The sequence below is a fragment of the Balaenoptera borealis genome (assembly GCF_965194805.1).
Source record: "Balaenoptera borealis genome assembly, chromosome: 11".
NCBI lineage: Eukaryota > Metazoa > Chordata > Mammalia > Artiodactyla > Balaenopteridae > Balaenoptera > Balaenoptera borealis.
This window is the reverse complement of record NC_138868.1, coordinates 30587435-30602473: the sequence shown is the minus strand read 5'-3', so window position 1 is coordinate 30602473 and position 15039 is coordinate 30587435. Positions and strand designations below refer to the sequence as shown.

At 36.1% G+C, this 15039-nt stretch overlaps 1 protein-coding gene across 5 annotated transcripts in view; it reads left to right on the top strand.

The window, feature by feature from the left end:
- The window catches only part of METTL15 (methyltransferase 15, mitochondrial 12S rRNA N4-cytidine), a 198614-nt gene that overhangs the window by 152812 nt on the left and 30763 nt on the right, over positions 1-15039 (top strand). For all 5 annotated transcript variants that reach the window (XM_082343816.1, XM_082343815.1, XM_082343814.1 and 2 more), the window contains one exon: positions 1174-1352. In XM_082343816.1, the coding sequence (XP_082199942.1) occupies positions 1174-1352 (179 nt within the window). The remainder of the gene's footprint in view (positions 1-1173; positions 1353-15039) is intronic.

The following is a 15039-nucleotide window of genomic DNA, read 5'->3' as shown; positions in this document are numbered from 1 at the left end:
CAAGGTTACACACAGACACACACACACACACACACACACACACACAAAGAGAGAGAGAGAGAAGAGAGATGGAGGTCATGGCGAAATAGGGGACACGCAAAGGACAACAACAAAATTATTTTCCTGGTAGTACTAGACATGTTAACAAGGTGCAGTGTAGTATTTTTAAGGACGGATTCAGCTATTCCTTGGCAACCCCACTCTGATTGATGGTCAGGTCTTAAAGCTACCATATCCTTGTTACTTAAAGTCATTACAGTATGGTACCAACAATCAATCCAACATATTAACTACAGGAGAGAGAACTGTACTATTAGCAAGGCTATCTTTCTAATAATTAAGATCTCAGTTAGCTCATCACTTAAAATTCCTTGATGCATTTCCCTAAATTGAGGTAAATTGGAATGGCCTGACAAAGTGAATGCTATTTCCTGTTACTATAATTTATTCTATTTGACCAGAGGTTGGTATTGCTTTGTCTCCTCCACCTGAAATTACCATCTAGGCCTGTTTAATATTGTTTGTTAATTACCAGATTTTACCCCATGGTGGCTTTTGTCATGGGTGTATAAGCCCATATGGTTAACAATTTGAAATAATATATGTTATTACTATTAAGGTTGTTCTAGTTTTTGTGAGGGAAACTGACCAGCAGTATCTTCTTTTTTAGACTTTCTAAATTCAATTTGTACCCTCATATAAATAGTTGGTTACTTTACAGTCTTAGATTTAGTTAAGTTCCTGATATCTAGGCTCATTTAAATATCAGTCAGTAAGCCTTGTATCTTCTATACTGAAAAAAAAAAAAAAATCAAGCAGTAATTTAAATTTGAACAAACTAAATCCAAAACATTTTCCATTATTTTAGTTTAGGAGAAATCTTCATAAGCAATAATAACTTCTTTCTGAATTAAAGGCTAGTAAAGCATTTTAACTTTCTGCTGCCCTTGACCTTAATGAATGTCACACACAGTCCCACTTGCAATAATCATGGGTATTTGAAATGGAAAATCTATTTCATTTGTGTAAGATTTCAGTCTGTGACTTTAAAAACCTCAGAAGACCTCTTAGACTATGTGTGTATGCCTGACTTTATGTCTCAGTACTCTGAAGTTTCACCTCTTGTCAATGAAAACTGACGTCAGTGAACTAATTGGCTCTTCTTCTGCGTAGGTACCCTGACATGCCCACCGCAGCTGATGTTGTGAACGCTTTAGATCAACAGGCACTTGCATCCATCCTGAGAACATACGGGGAGGAGAAGCACGCCAAGAAAATCGCTTCAGCAATCGTTCAGGCACGCAGCATCTACCCCATCACCAGAACCCAGCAGCTTGCCAGCATTGTTGCAGGTACCCTCATTAATTCTGAACAGTGTCTGAGAGAAGAAAAAAAAAAAAAAAAAAAAAAAAAAAAAAAAATATATATATATATATATATATATATATATATATAAATCCCCCCAAACTCCCAGAGGGATTCATTTGTACTTGAAATCATGCAGGATAGAATCTTGCCTATCCTTCTCTTATGCCACCTTTCTTTGGATTTGCAAGCTTCCCCCCTCCAACACCTCTCCCCCACACACAATTTTTAAAAATATACTGTAGTTTGCTGATTAGTTGAATAATAGAAATTTTTTGTGCATGAGGTGATTTATCATTTGTGCCTACCAAGGTGAAACGTGGAATGACAAGAGCAAAAGAATTTCTCTATCCATTACAGTGGTTGATAAGCATCCTGTATAAGATCTGACATTACCTCTCTTAGTTTCACAATTCTGCATTTTAATATTTTGGGCAAAAGGAGAATTGCATTGCCCAACTGCTAAAATAAAATCCAGTGACTCATACGTCTATTCTAAACAACCAGCTAACAAAGGGTATGTGATGTATAGGTTATTCCACTTTGTGAATGCTAACTAAATCAGCCTGAGGGGCTTATTGAAACATTTCATCTTTTCTGCTGTTCACCACCATAAACCTCTTGAACCTAAGTATAGCTAGGAGGTGCTTTATTATAGCCTTTCTGTCTGAAGCCAAAGTTGTTTCACAGCTGTGTTCCATGATGAAAGTTTTCCAAGGCAAAAATATAACTCCTGCAGTTATTTAACAGAATTCCAGTGGTAAATTCTTCATCTTGTTGGACCATCTGAAACTCTACATCATTTTTATTTACCAAATGTAATAAGATTTTTTTTAGTAGTTCCTATTAAGTTACTTTAAGTAGCTAAAGATGTAGAAAAAAGGAATATTTGTATAGCTTATAAAAAGAACCTAATATTAGTTGCCTCTATCTTAATATTATACATAGTTTAAGGAATAAAACTTAATTATAAATTCACTCAGATTGAGATTTAGAGGTCATAAAGCAACTATTTTATAACAATTTAATAAAACTATATTCTATTTAGTTATTAAGAGTTGACCAAGTCTTTAATTTTTTAAGCTGCATACCTCAAGGCCTCAAAGCCCTTCCAACCTACCACTGAGATTCCTGTAGGAAAGTACAAGTAAAATCTTGCAGGTTATGTGAGCATAAAATATTCCATGATTTTCTTCGCCAAAACGTTTATCCTAGCGGGCTGACATCACATTCACCCTGTCTTCTGTCCCTTCCTTTCTTCCTACTCCATACTCACTAACACATCTTCACCTTATCCTTTCTGTCATTCTTTAACTAGCTATGTTCTCTGTCTCCCATTTTGGAAAGAAGAGCAGTGAGAAGTCACATTTTTTTTTTATTGATAAGAAAATCCAGAATTTTCTGTTCTGAAAATGAGGACTCGAGGTAGAGGGCATCCTAGAGATCATCCAGTCAAAAAGCCTCATCTGATAACTGAAGAAACTAAGGCTGAGGGAGGGTGAGCAGTTTCCTCGAGAGTACAGTGGCAACGTCAATGCTGATCTAGAATTTGGAAGTTCGTGAATTTGAGGCATCATTAGGAATCTGCCTTTAAGAAATTAAGCTAACTTCTCTGTCTCCGAACCCTAATCTGTAAACTTGGGGAAATAACACTGTGGTATTAGATAGAAATTATTTGAAGATGTAGAATAGGTACATAAGTATTTTCAGAAAGATTATGATGTGAAAAGCATATTAGGGCTATGAAAAATGATATACTAAAAATGAGAATTTTCATGTATGTGTAGATAAAACCCAATTTTTGTAAATGCCATTAAAAAATTGAGTTCTCTATAATGAATCCATTTTTAAGGCTCATATCAGCCCATTTTAATACAACTTTATTGATGATAATATAATTCTTTGGAGAAGGGAAAAACAGAAAAAAATGGTTTTCCATTTTGTGCTTATTTATTCAAAAAATATCTTGGGAGAGGCTGCTATATACCAGGCATTTTACTAAGTACTGAAGGTAGAATGGGGAGCAAATCAGATAGAGCCTTTGTGTTCATGAAACTTACAGGCTAATAAGTGATGGAATAAAAACATGGGGTAATAAACTTGTACTTATAGTAGAAACACTCTTATTTATTGTAGTCTGAAGTTATGATTGTGTGGCTGATAGAGTTGCTTCAAGTGGAGAGTTATAGAACCTACACATATATGTATATATACACTATACATACATATATATAAATATATATATATATAGGGACATGATTGGGTCCTAACTGCAGTCCCACGAAATCCATTCTTACATAAACCACACCCATGGCATATATTCTTTTTTTTTTTTTTAACATCTTTATTGGAGTATAATAGCTTTACAATGGTGTGTTAGTTTCTGCTTTATAACAAAGTGAATCAACTATACATATACATATATCCCTGTATCTCCTCCCTCTTGCATCTCCCTCCCACCCCTCTAGGTGGTCACAAAGCACTGAGTTGATCTCCCTGTACTATGTGGCTGCTTCCCACTAGCTATCTGTTTTACATTCGGTAGTGTATGTATGTCCATGCCACTCACTCACTTTGTCCCAGCTTACCCTTCCCCCTCCCCGTGTCCTCAAGTCCATTCTCTACGTCTGCGTCTTTATTCCCGTCCTGCCCCTAGGTTCTTCAGAACCCTTTTTTTTTTTTTTTAGATTCCATATATATGTGTTAGCATACAGTCTTTGTTTTTCTCTTTCTGACTTACTTCACTCTGTATGACAGTCTCTAGGTCCATTCACCTCTCTACAAATAACTCAATTTCATTTCTTTTTATGGGTGAGTAATATTCCATTGTATGTATGTGCCACATTTTCTTTATACATTTATCTATTGATGGACACTTAGGTTGCTTACATGTCCTGGCTATTGTAAATAGAGCTGCAATGAACATTGTGGTACAAGACTCTTTTTGAATTATGGTTTTCTCAGGGTATATGCCCAGTAGTGGGATTGCTGGGTCGTATGGTAGTTCTATATTTAGTTTTTTAAGGAACCTCTATACTGTTCTCCATAGTGGCTGTATCAGTTTACATTCCCACCAACAGTGCAAGAGGGTTCCCTTTTCTCCACACTCTCTCCAGCATTTATTGTTTGTAGATTTTTTGATGATGCCATGGCATATATTCTATAAGCTCTAATTTTATTTTTATTAAAATGAAGTAAGAATTTAAAGATACTTACAAAGTAATCTGAATGAGCATATTTTCTAGATTTTCATTATTTTTGTCTTAATAATTACCTCACCCACATCTAATTTGATTGCATTTTTATGTGACTCATCTTTATAAGAGAAAAGTTTCCAAAGTCTTCAACTTAGTATTCATGGAAACAGCAGCAGTCTTTCCTTTTGCATTCATATTTCACCAGTTCATGTGATATTTCATTAAACTATGTATTGACAATATAAGTGCTCTGGGCTGTAAACATACAGTTCTTTTGGTGGGAGCAGGACTATGTGGAATTCTAGGTAGTAGAATACAATTTGTTTAGTAGAGAAAGGGATTAATCTGTCAAGTACATTAAATAGAAGTCTCTTAAGAGAGCTGCTTCATAAGGAAATATGGGAAGCAATGGAGGGCCCAAGAAGGTTCCTATATTAGTTTCATAGTACTGCTGTAACAAAGTACCACATACTAGGTGGCTTAAAACAACAGAAAGTTATTCTTTCACAGTTCTAGAGGCTAGAAGTCCCAAACCAAGGTATCAACAGGGCTCTAGGGGAAGAGCTTCCTTGACTATTCCTAGTTTCTGGTGGTTGCCAGCAGTCCTTGGTATCCTTGGCTTGTAGATGCATCACTAAATCTCTGCCTCCATCGTCACATGGTGTTCTCCCTGTTCATCTGTCTTTGTGTCCACATTTCCCTTATTATGAGGACACCAGTCATGTTTGATATAAGGCCCACCCTAATCCAGTATATACTCATCTTAATTTGATTATATCTGCAAAGTTCCTATTTCTAAATAAAGTCACACTCACTGGTTTCCGGTGGACATGAACTATGGGGGACACTGTTCAACCCCATACAGTTCCTAAGCAATATCTTTATTTAACAAACATGTATTTTAGCAGGCTATAATATTCAGTGATTATATTTGAATGTCTTTTCTGGTTCTTAATAAATTCATACTAAACATGTTCATTATTATCAAGCACTTTGGGAAATATGCCACTGTTCCTGACACATAGTAAAAGGCACGTATGGATGAAAATATAAACCACTTCCTTTGCTTTCAAAAAGCTAATCATCTATCAGAACAAGAAGGACCACCACACTTGTAATCACAATATACTTAGTGGAATTATATAATAATTAAAGTGATTAAGCTGTATTTATAAAACCTAAAGCCTAGTGCCTTTTGCTAGTACAAATAACTACAGTTCTAGTATTCTTCCAGATCATGGGAGCTCCAGAAGACAGGTTTGGGGCTCTAGGATGGAATAGAACACTTACAACTACCATGAATTTCTTTGTAAATTACCAAGTCAGCAATTTGTAAGGTAATTCCGAAAACAACCTGAAGGACTTCACTGATTATATGCACTATTCAGAACTCCTAGCCAGGAATTTTCATATAAATAACACATATACAGTGTTGTATATAGTGTTCCCTTCACTAAAGTTCCCTACACCTACCCTTTCCTGTGGCTAATGTCAGCTCTTCCTTTTGAGCTTAGTTGAAATGTCACTTCCTTTAGAAGTTTTTTCCAGTCCTACACAAATTAGTTGAGATTCTCTTCTTTTTGCTCCCATAGCACTGTATTAGCCTGTCACAGCATTTATGCTGTTCTTGTTGCTTGTTTACTATTTATCTTTTCCTCTAGACCTATACTGTCCAATACAATTGCCACTATCCACACGTGTCTGTGGAGCTCTTGAAATGTGGTTGCTCTAAATTGAGAGGTGCCATATATGCAAACTACACACCAGATTTTGAAGCTTAGTTTGAATAAAGAATTTAATATGTCTCAAAAAATTTTACGTGCATTATATGTTGAAATGGAAACAGTGAATCTCCCATACCAAAATGGTCTAACAACGTTAACACTAAAGTACTCAGGTAAATTAGAAAACACACATTGCCCTCCCTTATAATTTTGGGATACTCTGAAGAAAAATAATACTCTGATAAAATATTTTAACTAATAAGAATCTTTAAAGATGGGAAATGGTACATATAAAAATACTCAAGCTCCTCAGGAAAGAAATTTATGCACTTAATTTTGACAAAATGGCTGTGGTTTTAGATTTTGCAGAATTAATGTATATCCGATTTGTGTAGGCTTAAAAATGGTATTGGTTCTGGATATCCCTTTGAATAATAAGGTCTGATTATTTTCCTCAATAAGCTGTTCATATTTCATTAGAGCTATTTTGTATTCCGTTTCTCTTTCAATTCTCTGGATACATCAGGGAAAAAAAAAGTCCTTTAATATTAAATTCAGTAGGTGAAATGAAAGACTTCATTTAATTGTTTATGATTTTCAAAATGATTTAGAATTCATCCTAGATCAAAATAAATGTATGTGATAAACTTGAAAAAAATAATAACCTTAATTATTAAATTATATCTAGTTTAATGTGAAGTTCTTAGTTCAAGTCCTGGTTCTACAGCTTGCTTTCTGTGTAAACTTGAACAGTTCTAGACCTTATCTTTCTCATCTTGAAATGGAAGTGAATAATATTTATGATGATGATCACTGTTATTTAGCAAACATAACCCTACTAATTATATTTTACTTAAATGAATATTGAAATTCACTTGCAGTTTCCAAGCTCATGCAAAAATCAAAGAAGTATACTGATCACTTTTCAGGTCGTTGGGATTTAGATTCAAATTCACAAAATAGATAATTAATCCATTGATTATCAGTGACTTATACTATCAATTTTTCAATGGGAAAAAGGCGACGGGAGGAAGCTTCTTAGATATGTCTGATTCTTGTTGATTAAATGTATAGACATTATTCCCTGACTAAAACTTTTATGTAACCTTTATTCTGACTCATGTACTGGGTACATGGCCAGAGCTTAATGAATGCCTGTTGAACAAATAAATCAATAAAAAGATGTATACGTTCTCAGCCAAAGTAAAATAAAAATTCAGGAAAAAAAATTGTAAGTTGTTAGGTGTTACTGAGAATCAATTGTACTCTGCCCTTCACATTGAAGAGTGAGAGACCTAAGCATCAAAGTCCTCAGTATCAGTTAAAGCAGCATGAGGAATAGGTGAGACTCCCCAAGACATGGAATCAAAAATCCTGAAGTTCTATTTCTGGTTTTGCGATTTATTTGCTTTGTGAACTTAAATAAGTCACTTATCTTCTCTGATCCTTATTTTTTCATCTGGAAAAGAGGGATAACTAGTAACTGCTATGACCAATAAATGAGATGATATTTGGAAAGTTCTCTGTGAATTTTAAAGTGTAAATATACTTGTAAGCATTTTATTCTCTTCTCTATCCAGAACTAGGGTGATCCAGAGAGCAAATAAGTGCACTAGTTAGAACCCTGAGTGTGGTCTTCTACCCTGGAATTCCTGTCCACAGCCAAGTAGTGTGATCTCTGATAGGCTGGTTGCTTCATTCCAAGCTGTTCTTCCCTTAGAGGTTATGTGAGTTTTAGAAAGAATAATCATCTTTTTCTGCATTGGTAAATATAAGGTGTATCTTTCCACAGTAGCATTGATGGCTCATGCCTCAACTTGTGTTTGAAATCACTGTCTTTTCCCAGCAAAATTTTGTTAATTCAGAGAGAAACCTTTGAAATAAAAAATAAAGCATTCATTAAGAAATGGGCATTGCTGTCAAATTTTAGTGGAACAGAAACTTTTTCCTGATAAAGCTAATCAGACTAGTTTGCCATCCCTTTTCTGTTTTAATAACCTACATGTTGCTTCCTCCATCTTCCCCAAAAAGCACTCTTTGTATTAATGTTGCCATAATTAAGGAATAAATGAAGATGTCAGAGTTCAATTATCACTCTAGTGGAAAACGGTATGGTCAAGCCTACAGCTGAATTTGGATGGCTTGCCATTGAGTCATAGTTGTCATTGCTACTGCCTATGATAGTACACTTATTCTTCTGTCATTTTAAATTTCTTGAATTCAATCTGTTATACACTGTGTGTATTGGTATGGTAACTTCATGCCAACTAAATTAGCAAATGACATTTCATAAGTAAACTTATTTCTTTTTTTAAAAATTTAATTAATTTATTTTTTATACAGCAGGTCCTTATTATTTATCTATTTTATACATATTAGTGTATATATGTCAATCCAATCTCCCAATTCATCCCAACACCACCCCACCCCCTGCTTTCCCCCACTGGTGTCCATACGTTTGTTCTCTACATGTATGTCTCTATTTCTGCCTTGCAAACCGGTTCATCTGTACCACTTTTCTAGATTCCACATATATGTGTTAATATACAATATTTTTTTTTCTCTTTCTGACTTACTTCACTCTGTATGACAGTCTCTAGGTCCATCCACGTCTCTACAAATGACCCAATTTCGTTCCTTTTTATGGCTGAGTAATATTCCATTGTATTTATGTACCACAACTTCTTTATCCGTTCGACTGTCAGTGGGCATTTAGATTGCTTCCATGAGCTGGCACTATTGTAAATAGTGCTGCAGTGAACATTGGGGTGCATGTGTCTTTTTGAATTATGGTTTTCTCTGGGTATATGGCCAGTAGTGGGATTGCTGAGTCATATGGTAATTCTATTTTTAGTTTTTTAAGGAACCTCCATACTGTTCTCCATCGTGGCTGTATCAATTTACATTCCCACCAACATGCAAGAAGGTCCCCTTTCCTCCACACCCTCTCCAGGATTTGTTGTTTGCAGATTTTCTGATGATGCCCATTCTAACTGGTGTGAGGTGATACCTCATTGTAGTTTTGATTTGCATTTCTCTAAAAATTAGTGATGTTCAGCAGCTTTTCATGTGCTTCTTGGCCACCTGTATGTCTTCTTTGGAGAAATGTCTATTTAGGTCTTCTGCCCATTTTTGGATTGTGTTGTTTGTTTTTTTAATATTGAGCTGTATGAGCTGTTTATATATTTTGGAGATTAATCCTTTGTCCGTGATTCATTAGCAAATATTTTCTCCCATTCTTAGGGTTGTCTTTTCATATTGTTTATAGTTTCCTTTGCTGTCGAAAAGCTTTGAAGTTTCATTAGGTCCCATTTGTTTATTTTTGATTTTATTTCCATTACTCTTGGAGGTGGATCAAAAAAGATCTTGCTCTGATTTATGTCAAAGAGTGTTCTTCCTATGTTTTCCTCTAAGAGTTTTATAGTGTCTGGTCTTACATTTAGGTCTCGAATCCATTTTGAGTTTATTTTTGTGTATGGTGTTAGGGAGTGTTCTAATTTCATTGTTTTACATGTAGCTGTCCAGTTTTCCCAGCACCACTTACTGAAGAGACTCTCTTTTCTCCATTGTATATCCTTGCCTCCTTTGTCATAGATTAGTTGACCATAGGTGTGTAGGTTTACCTCTGGGCTTTCTATCATGTTCCATTGATCTATGTTTCTGTTTTTGTGCCAGTACCATATTGTCTTGATTACTGTAGCTTTGTAGTATAGTCTGAAGTCAGGGAGTCTGATTTCTCCAACTCTGTTTTTTTCCCTCAAGACTGCTTTGGCTATTCAGGGTCTTTTGTGTCTCCATACACATTTTAAGATTTTTTGTTCTAGTTCTGTAAAAAATGCCATTGGTAATTTGATACGGATTGCATTGAGTCTGTGGATTGCTTTGGGTAGTAGAGCCATTTTCCCAGTATTGATACTTGCAATCCAAGAACATGGTATATCTCTCCATCTCTTTCTGTCATCTTTGATTTCTTTCATCAGTGTATTATAGTTTTCTGAGTACAGGTCTTTTACCTCCTTAGGTAGGTTTATTCCTAGGTATTTTATTCTTTTTGTTACAGTGCTGAATGGGATTGTTTCCTTAATTTCTCTTACAAATTTTTCATCAGTAGTGTATAGGAATGCAAGAGATTTCTGTGCATTAATTTTACATCCTGCTACTTTACCAAACTCATTGATTAGCTCTAGTAGTTTTCTCATGGCATCTTTAGGATTCTCTGTGTATACTATCATGTCATCTGCAAACAGTGACAGTTTTACTTCTTCTTTTCCAATTGTATTCCTTTAATTTCTTTTTCTTCTCTGATTCCCATGGCTAGGACTTCCAAAACTATGTTGAATAATAGCGGCGAGAGTGGACATCCTTGTCTTGTTCCTGATCTTAGAGGAAATGCTTTCAGTTTTTCACCATTCAGAATGACGTTTGCTGTGGGTCTGTCATATATGGCCTTTATTATGTTGAGGTAGGTTCCCTCTATGCCCACTTACTGGAGAGTTTTTATCATAAATTGGTGTTGAATTTTGTCAAAAGCTTTTTCTGCATCTATTGAGATGATCATATAGTTTTTATTCTTCAATTTGTTAATATGGTGTATCACATTGATTGATTTGCGTATATTGAAGAATCCTTGCATCCCTGGGATAAATCCCACCTGATCATGGTGTATGATCCTTTTAATGTTTTGTTGGATTCTGTTTGCTACTATTTTGTTGAGGAATTTTGCATCTATATTCATCCTTGATATTGGTCTGTCATTTTCTTTTTTTGTAGTATCTTTATCTGGTTTTGGTATCAGGGTGATTGTGGCTTCGTAGAATGAGTTTGGGAGTGTTCCTTCCTTTGCAGTTTTTTGGAAGAGTTTGAGAAGGATCATTGTTAGCTCTTCTCTAAATGTTTGATAGAATTCACCTGTGAAGCCCATCTGGTCCTGGACTTTTGTTTCCTGGAAGATTTTTAATCACAGTTTCAATTTCATTACTTGTGATTGGTCTGTTCATATTTTCTATTTCTTCCTGGTTCAGTCTTGGAAGGTTATACCTTTCTAAGAATTTGTCCATTTCTTCCAGGTTGTCCATTTTACTGGCATAGAGTTGTTTGTAGTAGTCTCTTAGGATGCTTTGTATTTCTGTGGTGTCTGTTGTAACTTCTCCTTTTTCATTTCTAATTTTATTGATTTGAGTCCTCTCCCTCTTTCTTGATGAGTCTGGCTAATGGTTTATCAATTTTGTTTATCTTCTGAAAGAACCAGCTTTTTGTTTTATTTATCCTTGCTATTGTTTTCTTTGTTTCTATTTCATTTATTTCTGCTCTGATCTTTATGATTTCTTTCCTTCTACTAACTGGGTTTTGTTTGTTCTTTTTTCTCTAGTTCCTTTAGGTGTAAGTTTAGATAGTTTATTTCAGATTTTTCTTGTTTCTTGAGGTGAGCTTGAATTGCTATAAACTTCCCTGTTAGAACTGCTTTTGCTGCCTCCCATAGGCTTTGGATCATTGTATTTTTATTTTAATTTGTCTCTAGGTATTTTTCGATTTTCTCTTTGAGTTCTTCAGTGATCTCTTTGTTATTTAGTTATTGTCTAGCCTCCATGTGTTTGTGTTTTTTGCGTTTTTTTCCCTGTAATTTATTTCTAATCTCATAGCGTTGTAGTCGCAAAGGATGCTTGATATGATTTCAATTTTCTTAAACTTACCAAGGCTTGATTTGTGACCCAAGATGTGACCTATCCTGGAGAATGTTCCATGTGCACTTGAGAAGAAAGTGTATTCTGCTGTTTTCGGTTGGAATGTCCTATAAATGTCAGTTAAATCTATCTGGTCTATTGTGTCATTTAAGTTTATATTTCCTTATTAATTTTCTGTCTGTATCATCTGTCCATTGGTGTAAGTGAGGTGTTAAAGTCCCCCACTATTATTGTGTTACTGTCTATTTTCTCTTTTATAGCTGTTAGCAGTTGCGTTATATATTGAGGTGCTCCTATGTTGGGTGCATATATATTTATAATTGTTATATCTTCTTCTTGGGTTGATCCATTGATCATTATGTAGTGTCCTTCCTTGTCTCTTGTAACATTCTTTATTTTAAAGTTTCTTTTTTCTGATATGAGTATTGCTACTCCAGCTTTCTTTTGATTTCCATTTGCATGGAATATCTTTTTCCATCCCCTCACTTTCAGTCTGTACGTGTCCCTAGGTCTGAAGTGGGTCTCTTGTAGACAGCATATGTATGGGTCTTGTTTCTGTATCCATTCAATGAGCCTGTGTGTTTTGGTTGGAGCATTAATTATTCACATTCAAGGTAATTATTGATATATATGTTCCTATTACCATTTTCTTAATTGTTTTGGGTTTGTTTTTGTAGGTCCTTTTCTTCTCTTGTGTTTCCCACTTAGAAAAGTTCCTTTAGCATTTGTTGTAGAGCTGGTTTGGTGGTACTGAATTCTCTTAGCTTTTGCTTGTCTGTAAAGCTTTGATTTCTCTGTCGAATCTGAGTGAGATCCTTGCTGGGTCGAGTATTCTTGGTTGTAGGACTTCCTTTTCATCACTTTAAATATGTCATACCACTTCCTTCTGGTTTGTAGAGTTTCTGCTGAGAAATCAGCTATCAACCTTATGGGAGTTCCCTTGTATGTTATTTTTTGTTTTTCCCTTGTTGCTTTTAACAATTTTTCTTTGTCTTTAATTTTTGTCAATTTGATTAGTATGTGTCTCGGCATATTTCTACTTGGGTTTATCCTGCCTGGGACTCTGTGCATTTCCTGGACTTGGGTGGCTATTTCCTTTCCCAAGTTAGGGAAGTTTTTGACTGTAATCTCTTCAAATATTTTCTTGGGTCCTTTCTCTCTCTCTTCTCCTTCTGGGACCCCTATAATACGAATGTTGGTGCATTTAACGTTGTCCCAGAGGTCTCTTAGGCTGTCTTCATTCCTTTTCATTCTTTTTTCTGTATTCTGTTCTATGGCAGTGAATTCTTCCTCAGTTATTCTGTTATTGATTCCTTCTAGTGTATTTTTCATTTCAGTTATTGTATTGTTCTGTTCATCTCTGTTTGTTTGTTCTTTAATTTTTCTAGGTGTTTGTTCTTTAATTCTTCTAGTTCTTTATTAAACATTTCATGCATCTTCTCAATCTTTGCCTCCATTCTGTTTCTGAGGTCCTGGATCATCTTCACTATCATTATTCTGAATTCTTTTTCTGGAAGGTTGCCTATCTCCACTTCATTTAGTTGTTTTTCTGGGATTTTATCTTGTTCCTTCATCTGGTACATAGTCCTCTGCCTTTTCATTTTGTCTGTCTTTCTGTGAATGTGGTTTTCATTCCACAGGCTGCAGGATTTTAGTTCTTCTTGCTTCTGCTGTCTTCCCTATGGTGGATGAGGCTATCTAAGAGGCTTGTGCAAGCTTCCTGTTGTGAGGGACTGCTGGTGGGTAGAGCTGGGTGTGGCTCTGGTGGACAGAGCTCAGTAAAACTTTAATCCATTTGTCTGCTGATGGGTGGAGCTGAGTTCCCTCCCTGTTGGTTGTTTGGCCTGAGGCAACCCAGCACTGTAGCGTACAGGCCCTTTGGTGGGGCTAATAGCAGACTCCAGAAGGGCTCACACCAAGGAGTACTTCCCAGAACTTTTGCTGCCAGTGTCCTTGTCCCCACGGTGAGCCACAGCCGCCCCTGCCTCTGCAGGAGACCCTCCAACACTAGCGGGTAGGTCTGGTTCAGTCTCCTATGGGGTCACTGCTCCTTCTCCTGGGTCCTGATGCACACACTACTTTGTGTGTGCCCTCCAAGAGTGGAGTCTCTGTTTCCCCCAGACCTGTCAAAGTCCTGCAGTCAAATCCAGCTAGGCTTCAACATCTGATTCTCTGGGAATCCCTCCTCCTGTTGCTGGAACCCCAGGTTGGGAAGCCTGACATGGGGCTCAGAACCTTCACTCCAGTGGGTGGACTTCTGTGGTATACTTGTTCTCCAGTTTGTGAGTCACCCACCCAGCTGTTATGGGATTTGATTTCATTGTGATTGCACCTCTCCTACAGTCTCATTGTGGCTTCTCCTTTGTCTTTGGATGTGGGGTGTCTTTTTTGGTGAGTTCCAGTGTCTTCCTGTTGATGATTGTTCAGCAGCTTGTTGTGATTCCAGTGCTCTCACCAGAGGGAGTGAAAGCATTTTTTTTTTAGTCTGCCCAGTAAACTTATTTCTTATTTTAATAAGTAATCTTTCTGAGAGACATTCTTTACAAGAAGTCCAACTCAAAAGAGAATGAAATGAAATGTGGAAAAAAAAAGAAAGACTAAAACCTTAAAATCTTTCTCCTAAAAAATCTAGCTATCCTCAGTTTGAAGTACCAAGTAAGAAGCAGGAAATGCCAATCCCAAGTGACTGTGGCCCAACCATAATTTAATAGTAATAATGCTAGCTCACACTTTTTGAACAAATACTAGAAACTATCCTAAATTATTTTCCAGTGTTAACTCAGTCCTCACAACTACCCATAAGGCCAGTACTGTTTTTATCCCCATTTTACAGATGAGGAACTGAAGCACAAAGAGGCTAGATAACTTGTCTCTTGTCAAGTGGAGCTGGAATTGAAAGCTAGTAATTTCACTCTAGACCCTGTGCTCTTATTTACGACACTACTCTAAATCCCTTTCTTATGATTAAGGTACAGCATGAATTGCTGCTGGAGAATGCTGATAGCTCAGTCTTCCAGGATCTCTCACACTCATATAGGAAACAGTCATGTAAGCAACTCACTCTGTCACCCT